This window comes from Rhea pennata, chromosome 3 (genome assembly GCF_028389875.1).
Source record: "Rhea pennata isolate bPtePen1 chromosome 3, bPtePen1.pri, whole genome shotgun sequence".
Classification (NCBI taxonomy): Eukaryota; Metazoa; Chordata; class Aves; order Rheiformes; family Rheidae; genus Rhea; species Rhea pennata.
Window position 1 is genome coordinate 40,240,948 of NC_084665.1, and position 13,566 is coordinate 40,254,513.

Below are 13,566 nucleotides of genomic sequence, written 5' to 3' on the forward strand. Positions count from 1 at the left end.
GCTTTTCTGGTGAAGTTATTACAGATAGGATTTTTTTATGTTAGATTTTAAAATTTCGAAACACGTAAAGGCAGTTGACATCTCTTGACCATAAAAGCATTTCTGATTATGTAGGTACAGGTAGGATCACTGCACTCCTTTATCCTTATTTTACAACTTACTATAAAATGATGGATTTCAAGAGGCAGCTCCTAGGGAAAAGTATCTCCACGCTGAGTGCTTAGGAACCTGATCTGACTGACCCTTTATTTTAGGAAGTTTAAGAAATTAATTATTAGCTGGAATTTAACTTCATTGTCCTGTACATGTAACATGCATGCACATTAACTACATGTTGTTGTCATTTTTAGCTGAAAAAGCAGACCATCCCGTGCAACTTAAGGATTTAGACCCAGACTTGTCATCTCAATTTGTCTTTTCACCCCCTCTTTTGAGGTCAAGGAAGAAACATGTATCTAGTATTTCACAAATTGTGGAAGGACTGGTAAGTTCTGCAGTTTCCTCAAACTCCTGACTTTTGCTTTGTACCTCTTTTTCAAATCATACTTTGTAATATCTTGCCTTTCTTCTTGAAAGTATGTCTAGAAAGAAAGCTTTTAAATTAGTCAGTTAAATAAGCATGTTCATTCTTGAAAACCAGCTACAAAAATCAATTATATATTTAAGTTAAGAATGAATAAATGTTGCCTTGCCTTTAGCAAAGGGCATAGTGGCTTTCTTTAAACTTACGTGATTTGTTGATTTCAGAATTTGAACTTTTGGGGATGATGTTATAATTTAAGATGGAAGGTTTGTTTTTGCAGAGGGGAGTTGTGCTTTTGCAAATAAGAACTTTATTTTTCTGCACAAAAGAAATACTTATTTGTATTCTGTGGAAGTGTGAGAATTTATGGATGTGAGACTTTTTTTTGGCCTTAATTTAGGAGCTTCCAACTAAAGATGAAGAGGATACCAAATTGATAGAGTCTGTCGGAAAGCAAAAGTTGAAGAGAGGTAGAACTGCAAAAGCGAAACTGAAGAAAGCAAGCAAGTATGAAATTCTCTGGAACACTTATTTGCATCTTTTCTTGTGATAATGATTCAGCTGGTAGCAGCCTAACTTCCTCCTCTGGCCATGAAGTTGAAGAGGATAGGATTAGAGACCTTCTGGGCAGGCTAGACATCCACAAATCCATGGGCCCTGATGGGATGCACCCACGGGTACTGAGGGAGCTGGCGGATGTTGTTGCCAGGCCGCTCTCCATCACCTTTGAAAGGTCCTGGAGAAGTGGAGAGGTGCCTGAGGACTGGAAGAAAGCCACTGTCACTCCAGTCTTCAAGAAGGGCAAGAAGGAGGACCCAGGCAATTATAGGCCAGTCAGCCTCCATCCCTGGAAAGGTGGTGGAAGAGCTCATTCTGGATGTCATCTCCAGGCATATGGAGGAAAAGAAGGTGATCAGGAGTGTCCAGCATGGATTCCCCAAGGGGAAATCCTGCCTAACCAACCTGATAGCCTTCTATGATGGCATGACTGGCTGGGTAGATGAGGGCAGAGCAGCGGACGCTGTCTACCTTGATTTCAGCATGGCTTTTGACACCATCTCCCATAACATCCTCCTAGAGAAGCTCTAGAAGTGTGGGTTAGATGACTGAGGTGGATTGAGAACTGGCTGAAAGGCAGAGCTCAGAGGGTCGTCATCAGTGGCGTGGAGTCTAGTTGGGAGGCCTGTGGCTAGTGGTGTCCCCCAGGGCTCAGTACTGGGTCCCATCCTGTTCAACTTATTCATCAATGACCTGGATGAGGGGACGGAGTGCCTCCTCAGCAAGTTTGCTGATGATACCAAGCTGGGATGAGTGGCTGACACACCTGAGGCTGCCATTCAGAGAGACCTGGACAGGCTGGAGAGTTGGGCAGAGAGGAACCTCCTGAGGTTCAACAAGGGCAAGTGTAGAGTCCTGCACCTAGGGAAAAATAACCCTAGGCACCAGGACAAGCTGGGGGCTGACCGGCTGGAGAGCAGCTCTGTAGAGAAGGACCTGGGAGTGCTGGTGGATGACAGGTTGACTATGAGCCAGCAATGTGCCCTTGTGGCCAGGAAGGCCAATGGTCTCCTGGGGTGCATTAGGCAGAGTGTTGCCAGCAGGTGGAGGGAGGTGATCCTGCCCCTCTACTCAGCCCTGGTGAGGCCTCATCTGGAGTCCTGTGTCCAGTTCTGGGCTTCCCAGTACAAGAGAGAGATGAGCTACTGGAGAGAGTCCAGCGTAGGGCTAGGAGGATGATCAGAGGGCTGGAGCATCTGCCCTATGAGGAATGGCTGCAAGAGCTGGGCCTCTTCAGCCTGGGGAAGAGAAGACTGAGGGGGGATCTCATCAATGTCTATAAGTACCTGAAGGGAGGGTGTCAAGGGGAAAGGGGCAAACTCTTTTCAGTTGTCCCGTGTGAAAGGACAAGAGGCAATAGGCAGAAATTGAAGCACAGGAAGTTCCACCTGAATGTGAGGGGGGATTTCTTCACTGTGAAGGTGACAGAGCACTGGACCAGGTTGCCCAGGGAGGTTGTGGAGTCTCCTTCTCTGGAGACATTCGAGGCCCGCCTGGATGCATCCCTGTCTAACATGCTGTAGGTGACCCTGCTGAGCAGGGAGGTTGGACTAGATGATCTCCAGAGGTCCTTTCCAACCTTACTGATTCTATGAGTCTACTGTCACTTCTTACAAGCCAGTCTAATCATCTTTGCTGATCTGACAAACTTTTTTCATGTTAAGAGTTAGTTTTCTAATGGAAATAGATGAAGAGGTAGGAGGAAAGGGTAGGAGGTCACTCCTCTTTTAAATTGTAGTGTACTCTTAGATTATTTATCGCATCTTACGAAACTACACTTACAATCTTTAGTTCCTTATTTACAGAAAGAGAGGGACAGGCAACAAGTAAAGAAAAGTTCTTTTCTTGGACATGACTTTTGGTTAGTTCTAAAAAACTACTTTTTGCAGACATTTGCTTCTTAAAAGCTTGGGGGACTCTGCAGGTTTTTGTGAATAAGCACTGAGAATAATTGAGATGGTCTGATAAGAGATGAAAACAAAAGTAGGCTTATTTGTGTAACTTTCTGTCTTGATGTGATACACAAAAAAGCCCATAAATAACATTCTTGGGAATTGATTTTTTTTTTTTAATACTACTAATTTTCTCTGATAAATATTGTTGGTAATCAATTTAGTACTTTCCATGTTCTTACAGAACTACAAGAAAAGAAGGTTCTTGGTCACCTCCACCAGTGGAGATTAAATTCATTTCTCCTTTTGGAAGTCCAGTGGATGGAACAAAAAGTAAACAGAAAGAAACCACAGATGCGGCAGAAAAGACTCTACGAAAGAACAAAAAAAGACTGTCTAATTTTCCAAAGCCAGTTGTGCGCCGGAAGATGCTATAACTGTTTTTTAAGTTTGTAATGTACACCACTGTTTGTAAAGTCATCAAAATTGTGTGGATTAGTTTAAAAAAAATCATCTAATTTGGAAGAGATTTTTATAAATTATTGTAAAATTTCATAAACAAATGGTCTTCAATAAGTAACTCCATATGGAGTGTGATTTCCTCAGTCAATGCAGTTTTCTATTTTATATTAAGACTTCATACATTTATATAATATGTAAATACAGCTTATTTTAGGAATGTTGAATAAAAATGTATACTTCACTATGCTTACTGTCTGATAGCTTTTTGAGGGAATAATGGGTTGAATTACCTGTATCACTCAAAGAAATTTTAATGTTGGTTTGCAAGAGTTGCTGACCCTCAAAAGTGAGGCCAAAAGCTTTTCAAAAGTTTGCTTAGAAATACTGTAATAAGTAAACATTTAAAACGTGTTAGTTGTTTAAATTTTATAAATGATGTTTGACCTTCTGGCACAAATAATTGGGCTCACAATACAGCTGATAATTCCTTATATTCATGGTTAAGTTGTACTGTATTGAAGTCAGAATGTAAACAATTGTATTTTAAGCTGTGCAATATTTTTTTGTATTTGTCTTAAACTTTGGGAAAGCTGCTCTTGAGTTTATAAAACTAGATCACACCTCAGATGTTTCATTTTCTTTTTAATTTATCAGCAGAAACCTAACTATATAGAGGGTTTGATGCTTACAGTAGTATATCATATTTGAAGGGATATTGCCCACATAATTTTGGCTCAAGTTTCAAAATATTTTCATATATTTAGATTAATAGGAATACTACTATAATTGAAATAATGAATTGTTGTCTGTAAACATATTTTGCAATATTTGAAGCCTGCATATCACAGCACCAAAAACCTGATGATAAAGCTAACTTAGTCTGAGAAAGGTACAAAAAATGTACAGAAATCTTAGTTACAAACCATATTTTTGAATAATTATTCATTATTAATCTTGGGTTATGGAGTAAATATCCCTATAAAGTTTCAATTTGTAAAAATAAATGCAGAAGACTATTCTTTTAAAAGCAAACATGGAAGTACTATTTTGATGTGCAGTCTTTTACACAATTAATGGCGTATTTTATGTATGTTAATTTATATATGGATGCAACTTTGAAGAATACAAAATGGTGGAACCTGACATTAAACTTTTCAATTAGTAAAAGCTACTACAATTACTTTAAGAAATAATTTATGGGGTAACTAATACCCTTGAACATAATGAATGAATGCGTTAATAATGGACTAAGCTTGCAAACAAAGTTTCTTCTGTGGCCATGACTTTTCTATCTCAAAACAGGGAGTTCTAGAGAAGTAGTTGCATGCACTTTATTGTTTTTCTTCTTGGGAATATTCATGACTAAATGAAAATTTAGAAAAAGAAAATGCCAAATGTTGACAGTGTGAAAGTGGCAGTTCGAGTGAGACCTTTCAGTCAGGTTAGTAATTATTTACTCTGAGTATTTTGTATTTGAATCTTACAAAAATGTAAATATGTTCAAAGAGGAAGGAGGGAGGAATTTTCAGCCATATTTTTAAATGCGAATTGTACAAAGATGCTGTGAATAGCTCTGAATATGAGGTAAAAAAGTAAACTTTAGCACTGAAAAAAGTCAAACCTCAATATGTGTTCTGTGTAGTGCACTAAAGTATAAATTGCTGAGATTCTTGATTAAGTAGAATTGACAGAATGCAATGCTAGTGAAGATTGCTTAACAAGGTTTTAACACATTTGTTGTTTATTCTGACTATATTTTTTGTATGAAAACTACTTAGAACAAATGAAAACACTTCTGCCAACTTACTGATCGTTTGAAGTCACTCAGTCTTTTTATTTTGTAGCCAGCTTAGCTGAACTATTTGCAGCAGTGCTTCTAAAAGAAAAAAGAAAGTAGTACTAATATATATTTTAAAGAAAGGCGTTAGATATTTAATAACTTCCTAAAGGATTGTAATCGTCCAATAACTTTTATTTTAAAGGAGTTTTAATCCAGTTATATTAAAATGTTTTCCTCTCTTTTACTCGGCTATTTATATTCGATGTGCTGTTTTTAGATGCTTACCAGGTTCCCCCAGGTGGATTTTAAGAAGAATGGGAGTATAAGCATAATGTGTAGCATGGAATGGGATTTAAGAAAGTTGAGAGACAGAAGGAAATGGGGGAAAAAACAGGGTTTGGGAAATTCTGTGTTAGAGCTTGAAAATAGGAAAGAAGCTGAGTGCTAGCCAACAGTGAAGATGGCAGCTCGAGGGTGGTTTTATAAGGAAGTGGAGAAAATTGATTTTACTTATTTTACTCTGTATAGCTTGGTTCCAGGTATGCAAAGGGAAGTGCGGAAAAGATCATTTTAGGGTGAGAAAGATCCAGTGTGTTGGCAGTGCTTTTTAACAAAGAGGATGAACAGGGAAGGAGACTGCCTTTTTAAAGGTTAAAAAATGCATCGGGGGTGGGTGGCTGAGCGTGCTAGGAGTCTTCATACAAAATTGCAGGTGGCTGCGGGTGCATCAGAGAAGACAACAATATTAATATTCATGGTGCCAAAGAAGACACAAGGGGGCTATGAAAGAAAGAGGGGTGATATATTAATTATTATGGTAAAGTATCCAGAAGGGTGTACGTGTACAGAGAAACATAGAAACAAATCTCCCTCTCCCTCTCAAGACAGCATAAGAGACTTTTTTTTAGGAGCCAGATCAAAATTTCCCAGGAACTACTCAGTGCAATTCATCACTAAATAGAGGAATTCTGGTTTTTTTCTGCAGAGCTGCTTGAGAAGACCTGGGCGATTTCTCTAGAATGTTTTGGTGCATCTGTTTAGACTGGATGTCAGTGACTGATAAAGGCTGAAACTAAATGATAACAACTGTGCAGCTGGGGCCAAAACAGAAGGGGCTGGGGCTTCTCAAAAGGAAATTTCAGTGGAACATGAGTTGCTTTGGGATAGTACAGTCTCGCCTTTCAGAAAATGGAATAACTAATATGCATAATGGCAGAATTTATTTCTAGGAACCATACTAGGAAGAGAGATTCATGAAAGAATGAACGTTACTAAGGTTAAGGGCCATAATTAAAAGGCAATTGGTCAAGGCAACAAATGTTTCAGTAAAAGTGTTTCCCTGAGTTATCTCAGATAATTGACACAAAAATTTGTAAGGATTTTTTTTTTCTTCAAAGGTATAGAAGCCAAGAATGACAAAATCCAAATCCATTTTATTTTTAATGGTTTTAAAATATTAATCGATTAATATTGACTTTGGTTTATTTGCTGTATTTCCTACGTGCCCAGTGTGTGAATAAGGCCACAAATAACAAAGTCATTTAATCTGCTATCAGATGTTCCCATGCGTAAGACTACTCTCAGAATTGTCAAGATAGTAAGAGCAATGCATGTTTTTTGCCACTCTTTCATCAATTGCAGTTTAACTAATCAGAAATAACTCAATAGTTGTTTTACAGGCTTTGTTTCCTTATTTGTGGAAAAGACAAACTACAGCCAGGAGCAAATCTGTAGTTGATCAAGAGTTGGCAGTGTTTGTAACCTGTTAGTCTAGGCCAATCTGAAAACACTATGAAGTAACAAGATAGCATTTATTTCTCATTTTGTTTGTACCTTTTATCTTCTGTGCAAAACCTCCGGTTACTGAACTGAATGCTTTTTTTCACCAAAGGAGTCAAGATAATGGGTCTCTTTGCTGTGCTTGGAGAGAAATGTACTATTGTTCATTTTGAATTAAAGCTGTTCTTACAGAAAAATGCATTTTCCAATGTACTTTGCTATGTGGGTGGCCAATACAGTTTTTATAAGGCAGGGGGGAAAATGCAAGGTCGGTTACTAATCAAGCAGTTCATTTGGATCACTTACTCCTTGAGAGCGTGTTTATCTGGCAGGGTTCAAGAACTGAGTTGATGGTACACAGCTGTTGGCTTTAGTTTAAATACAGACTAATGTGCATTTTTAGCGAATGATTGACTGTTGCCTTTTGACACTGCAATTGTAATTTTAATACAGAGGGAGAAGGATGCAGGAAGTAAGTGTGTGATTTCTATGAACTCCAACAGCACAAGCATATATGATCCTAGGAATCCAGGGCACATGAAAACCTTTACTTTCGATCTGGCGTATTGGTCTCATAGTGGCTTTCTAAAGGACACAAATGGTATGCTCGTTTCAGCAGGATCCAACAATTATGCAGGCCAGGTAAGACTTTATTCAAAGAGCTAATTAAAAGCAGTTTTAGCTAATACAAAATAGTAAAACAGTCAGTTTATATAAATAACATACACAACAATAGTTTGTGTATATTTAGTTATTAACATTCCCCTAAGCGGAATGCAAAGGACTTTCAATAATGTGTTTAACTGGTTTGAAACATCGCCTGGAGTTTATTTACATTTCTTCTTTCACCCTGGAACTCTCAATATCTCAAGTGTGTTGTAAATCTTTATTCTTCATTTAGATGTTTACTGGGGACACTCCTACTAGACAGCAACGTTAATGTATTTGCTTGTCCATCTGCTACAAGGTGACATATCTATCCGCATGTATTTGGTTATTTTTAGAGAGAGGTCTTTCGTGATTTTGGTGAAGGAGTGCTGGAGAATGCCTGGCAAGGTTACAATGCCACTCTCGTAGCTTATGGTCAGACCGGCTCAGGAAAGAGCTATTCCATGATCGGATATGGTGCAAACAGAGGCATAGTTCCAGTTGTGTGTGAAGAGCTCTTCAAAGCTATTCAGAATCAGGAAAAGAACAAGCAATACCAGGTGGGATTAGCACTAATTCTCATTTGTTACCAAGATCTCTCCAGACTGTACTTTCAAATAGAAATGTTAAAGACTTTGTTAATTCTAAATTTTCAGATTAGCAAAAACAGAAATTGTGACGCTACAGAACAATGACTGCACAAACCACAGTGCATTCTTCAAAGAAAATAGTGTTCCATAAAAGTTGGTGTAAATCAGCTAGATTTACAGATCAAAATATGAATTTCCATCTGCCCCAGTGTAATTGATCCTTGACATGAATACTAAGCTTTTATTGGTTTTAGTTTTTTTTTTTTTTTTTTTTTTTTTTTTTTTTAACAAAAAAGGATCAGTCTTTGCATGGTTACCTACTGTAAACTGAGCTGATCTGCAATCTCGGTTAGGCTTCCTAACCTCTGCCTTCCACAGAGTATTTATGAGAAAATCTTTCCAGCCCTTTAGTAAAGAAAACTTTTTCTTTACGCCTTTTAAAGGGTTTTAGATTGTCATACTTCTTGCATGCAATAGGAAAAATGTTTTTAGCTTTGCAGTAGAACTTCTGTAGCTGCTGGATGCTCCCATTTTATCAGCGTGCTTCTCTGCTTGTAGTCCAGATAACTTGCGTACAAGTAACATGGGCACTTCACAGATCTGAGCATCACAGTAAGTGCTGAGTTTCCCTCAGGGTATACAGGAGTGCCTGCTGTCTGCTAAAATGTCAACCGGATTACTGAATACTGCTTGTGATTTATTCTTGTGTTACTGCCCTTAAGAAAGAACACCTTGTTTTCCCTAACTAGTTCCTCCTTCCTAACCACTGGTGCTCAGCCTAGTGCACCTGGAGACCCAGAGTTTTCTCTACCTCGTGCCCATGGACGTGGCTGCTACTTTCCTCCTTGCCGGTTTGTCCCGTAGCAAGGCTGAACACATACGCTGGAGATACATGCATATACACGTGCGCAGAGGACATTAATGTGGCTGGCTACACAGGCCATCACCAACAGGGCACTGCTTTAGCAAGCAGAGACAGCCCAGGCCTCTTCGTCCTCTCCAGCCGATCAGAATTGAAGTTCATCCATGCAAACACATGCGCCTCACTCTCTAGATTCACCCATGTGCGCACATTTGCAGGTCCCTTGAATATCAGCATGGCCTTTAAGTCCATCTTCTATCCATGCCCTGACTCTGGGCTTCCCGGTATGTGGTCTCCTCCTACTTGCCAGCTTGTCCAGCTTGATGCTCGCTAGCAAACAGCTGTATACACACACGGGCGTGCACGCACACACACACACACACACACACACACACACACACACACACACACCTTCCATTGCATGGGCTCCCAGCCTGCCTGCTATCCATGGCAGGGCACTGAGCCCTTCATCTCTTTCTGGAGGCAGGTTTTCCTCCTCCTCAGCAGCAGCTAGCCCACATTCAAATTTACTGGTGAATTACCCAAACACACCCACATGCATTGGGATGCAAAGATATAAACACACTGTTCCCCCTGCTTGCAGGTGCCCTAGACGCTTGGGCCTGGTGGCCTGTGGTTTCCACTCCAGCTGCTGGCAGACACTCACTCTGGTTGCTGGCACTACAAGCGTGGGCCACTATCACACGGTGTCTGACTAGAGCTGCTGGATCTTAATTCAGCCCTGGGCCCCAATTTGCAGGACCCCAGTTGCTGGCACCCCTGGCACCAGGGCTCTGTGCATGTAGTCCCACCAGCTGCTGCCACTGAGACCCTCCATTGCTCCCAGCACTGGCACGGCAGACACGGGGCTGCTGTCGCCTGCGGTGCTGAAGAGTGGGATTCCATGGAAAGATGGTTAAGGATTTGATGAGCGCGGTAGACTGCAGTGACCTGGTGCAGGCTCGGTCCAACACACGTGCTGACTGGTGGCTCTTTGCATGCAACTGGCCCCTTTTATCCATCCTCCTGTCTCTCTCCCCTCTACCCCCTGTTTCTCTTCAGTCTTCTGCTTTTTCCCATCTTTGACTTTTTCCTTGAATGTTCCTTGATAAGTTTTGCACAAGTCCTCCTCAAATATCCAGAAGACTCATATTCATCATGTTTCTTCCTCCCGAGCAAGGTCCCCTCATTTAGTGGCTGAAGGGTTTTGGTCTTTGTTACCATCTGGTTACCGCTTGCTTGTCAGGTTCGTGTCTCTGGGCATTTCGTTTATCAATTTCCCCTTTACTTCTTATTTCCTGACCTGACTGACAGGGTCTTTGATATCATAACATTAATGAACTAGATGCTCCTACATCCACCTTCCCCTACATAGGTAGTATATGCGTGCAGCCATTCATTCAGAAATCACTAGTGGAAACATTGGCTTTTTCTGTATTAAAACGGCCTTGACTCACTGGCTGGGCCACTCTGCTAGTTAATAGTGCCATCAAAAATTAACGTTTGTACTTCCGGGATTTTCTACAGTGCTATGTAGGTATTTATAAATTCTTAATATCTCTTGATACAATTAAAATGATTTATTGAAATACATCTTGTAATGAGTCTACCTAGGCAGTGATAAGGATTTTGGACATAAGAGTAGATTAAAGAAACACTGGGAAAAAGGGTTGTGATGAAATGATATGGGTCTAGTAAGTAATTGCTTGAATTCAATTTATTTTGTAGTTTGGGATAAAAGAATGTTTTGATCCATGTAACCTGCATTATTTTTAGAATGAAATGACCCTCCATTAAAAGTTTGGGTTTTTTTTTTCAAATACATTTATCTTATACTTATTTATTGTCTTTACAGATTGCTTTCAGTATGCTGGAAATTTATAATGAACAGGTAATGGTTTTGCTTTATTTCAATATTATCAAATCTTAATGTTTTCTTGTACATTTAATTCTTTTTTGCTTTAACTTCTTGTACAAGAATGTGTGTGCACATGTGGGCCAGCATCCCAAGGATCTTTCCCCTCCTAGTTCTGGCAGCCATGTGCTGCTGCAACATTTGAAGTATTTCCATCCTTTCTCTCTCTTCCCTTTTCAAAATATTAACCTTATCGCAGGAAAAGCAACTGCCTGATGGTACAGTTCTCTAACTTGCTGCTTGCTGCTTCTGGATCCTATGCAGTAATGTGATAATCAGCCTTTACATTCTCTTAAAATGGCTCTTCCAGCCATGCTGTCTGAAGTGGGTCTGAAGTGATGGACCTAACAGCATGTTTTTGCTGGTTGAGCTAAATGACAGTCTGGTACCAAAAGTCTGTTCAAGTTCATAAATTGTATCAGTGACCTGGATGAAGGGACAGAGTGCATCCTTAGCAAGCTGGCTGATGATACCAAGCTGGGAGAAGTGGCTGGCACACCTGAGGGCTGTGCTGCCATTCAGAGAGACCTGGACAGGCTGGAGAGCTGGGCAGAGAGGAACCTCATGAGGTTCAAGAAGGGCAAGTGCAGAGTCCTGCACCTAGGGAAAAATAACCCTAGGCACCAGGACAAGCTGGGAGCTGACCGGCTGGAGAGCAGCTCTGCAGAGAAGGACCTGGGAGTGCTGGTGGATGACAAGCTGACCATGAGCCAGCAATGTGCCCTTGTGGCCAAGACGGCCAATGGTCTCCTGGGCTGCATTGGGAAGAGTGTTGCCAGCAGGTGGAGGGAGGTGATCCTGACCCTCTACTCAGCCCTGGTGAGGCCACATCTGCAGTACTGTGTCCGGTTCTGGGCTCCCCAGTACAAGAGAGACATGAAGCTACTGGAGAGAGTCCAGCGTAGGGCTAGGAGGATGATCAGAGGGCTGGAGCATCTGCCCTATGAGGAGCAGCTGCGAGAGCTGGGCCTCTTCAGCCTGGGGAAGAGAAGCCTGAGGGTGGATCTTATCAATGTGTACAAGTACCTGAAGGGAGGGTGTCAAGGGGACGGGGACAAACTCTTTTCAGTTACCCCGTGAGACAGGACAAGAGGCAATGGGCAGAAATTGAAGCACAGGAAGTTCCGCCTGACCGTGAGGGGGAATTTCTTCACTGTGAGAGTGACAGAGCCCTGGAACAGGTTGCCAACGGAGGTTGTGGAGTCTCCTTCTCTGGAGACATTCAAGGCCCGCCTGGATGCAACCCTGTCTAACATGCTGTAGGTGACCCTGCTGAGCAGGGAGGTTGGACTAGATGATCTCCAGAGGTCCCTTCCAACCTTACTGAGTCTATGAGTCTATGAATCTAGAGTGAGACAGGGAATTAAATTTGGAAGACCTCAGGCCAGAAGTAGGCTCCTGAAGTAGTGTTGTTTTTCACCTAAATCGTCATACAGAGGGCTTATGTTTTATCTGTACAGTGGTGGATAAATAATACAGCTGGGCTATGAGTGGATCAAGAGGGACCCAGGCAGCTAAACCTGGTGGTAGGTTGAATGGGAGACCTCCTTTCTTCTTCACTACCATCATCTGTCAACAGCATGACACGATTGTCCTGCCATCCTTTTGGCCAAGCTCTTTCATTCTAGGCAGTGCTTTCCCCATTCTATATTACACTTTTTGACTTATTATGATTGCTCTTTTTTTTTTTTTTTCAGTTCTTTGTGATGGTTGATATAGGACATATTGCTAATTGAAAATGGGTAATTTGTTTCTCTTAAGCAGTGGCTTGAAGATGGTATATGCCTCACAGGACCAAATTTTTAGCTTTCTTTCTAAGGTTTACACATTTTTGCTGCTTGTTCATGAGTTGCATTCTCCATACCTTCCTCCTTGTTACTTTTGAGCCATGTGGCCAATTTCAGTCAAATTTGATGAAGAAGGCATGAGGAAAAAATGAATATACAAGAAAACAGACTTCATTAGTTTTATCAGCTCACAGAATAACTTCTCATCTCATGTAGTAGAAAGAGTTGTTAAAATGTATAGTGTTTTTCAACTTTGATGTGAAGGAAGCAGGGAGATAAAGGATTGAAAGTGTCTTGAGTGTGAGATGAGTAGTAAAAATGGGGGAGGGAGGAACTGTCTTGTGTTCACAGAGACTAGAAGCAGACCACTGGATATACTCTCCTGACAGACTTCTTTCACAGTAGGCATATTTCCTTTTCTGCATACTTGAAAGTCCTATATTTCATTTCTGTTTGCCCTATTCTCTATTTTCACCAAGGTCAAGAAAACAGATTTTCTTGTTGTTTACATTTTTAAATGAAGCTATTGCATCTTTGTCATCATGAACTATTTGGGGGTACAGGATAGAAGGCAGTATCCTACTATAAATTATAGATAATTGGAAAGGTGTAGTAGATTAAAAGTTAAAGTGCATGCACTTTCATGACAGTAACAGAAGCAGCAGGAAATAATGCTTTAATGCTGAATTTTCCAAATGTCTTTAGTTTATAGATGTGGGCTTTTAATGTAGTTTAAATTTACCTGGAAAATGGAACTGTGTGGGAGTAAG

General features: G+C 40.7%; 2 protein-coding genes across 3 annotated transcripts in view; both read left to right on the plus strand.

The window, feature by feature from the left end:
- AHCTF1 (AT-hook containing transcription factor 1) overlaps positions 1 to 5,459 on the plus strand; it is a 55,655-nt gene extending 50,196 nt beyond the window's left edge. For both annotated transcript variants that reach the window (XM_062572107.1, XM_062572106.1), the window contains exons 34-36: positions 351 to 484; positions 924 to 1,030; positions 3,218 to 5,459. In XM_062572107.1, the coding sequence (XP_062428091.1) occupies positions 351 to 484; positions 924 to 1,030; positions 3,218 to 3,410 (434 nt within the window). In that variant the 3' untranslated portion in view covers positions 3,411 to 5,459. The remainder of the gene's footprint in view (positions 1 to 350; positions 485 to 923; positions 1,031 to 3,217) is intronic.
- Positions 4,823 to 13,566, plus strand: part of LOC134138138 (kinesin-like protein KIF28P) — a 34,051-nt gene continuing 25,307 nt past the window's right edge. The window contains exons 1-4 of the mRNA XM_062571386.1: positions 4,823 to 4,876; positions 7,448 to 7,636; positions 7,999 to 8,202; positions 10,950 to 10,985. Of these exons, the coding sequence (XP_062427370.1) occupies positions 4,823 to 4,876; positions 7,448 to 7,636; positions 7,999 to 8,202; positions 10,950 to 10,985 (483 nt within the window). The remainder of the gene's footprint in view (positions 4,877 to 7,447; positions 7,637 to 7,998; positions 8,203 to 10,949; positions 10,986 to 13,566) is intronic.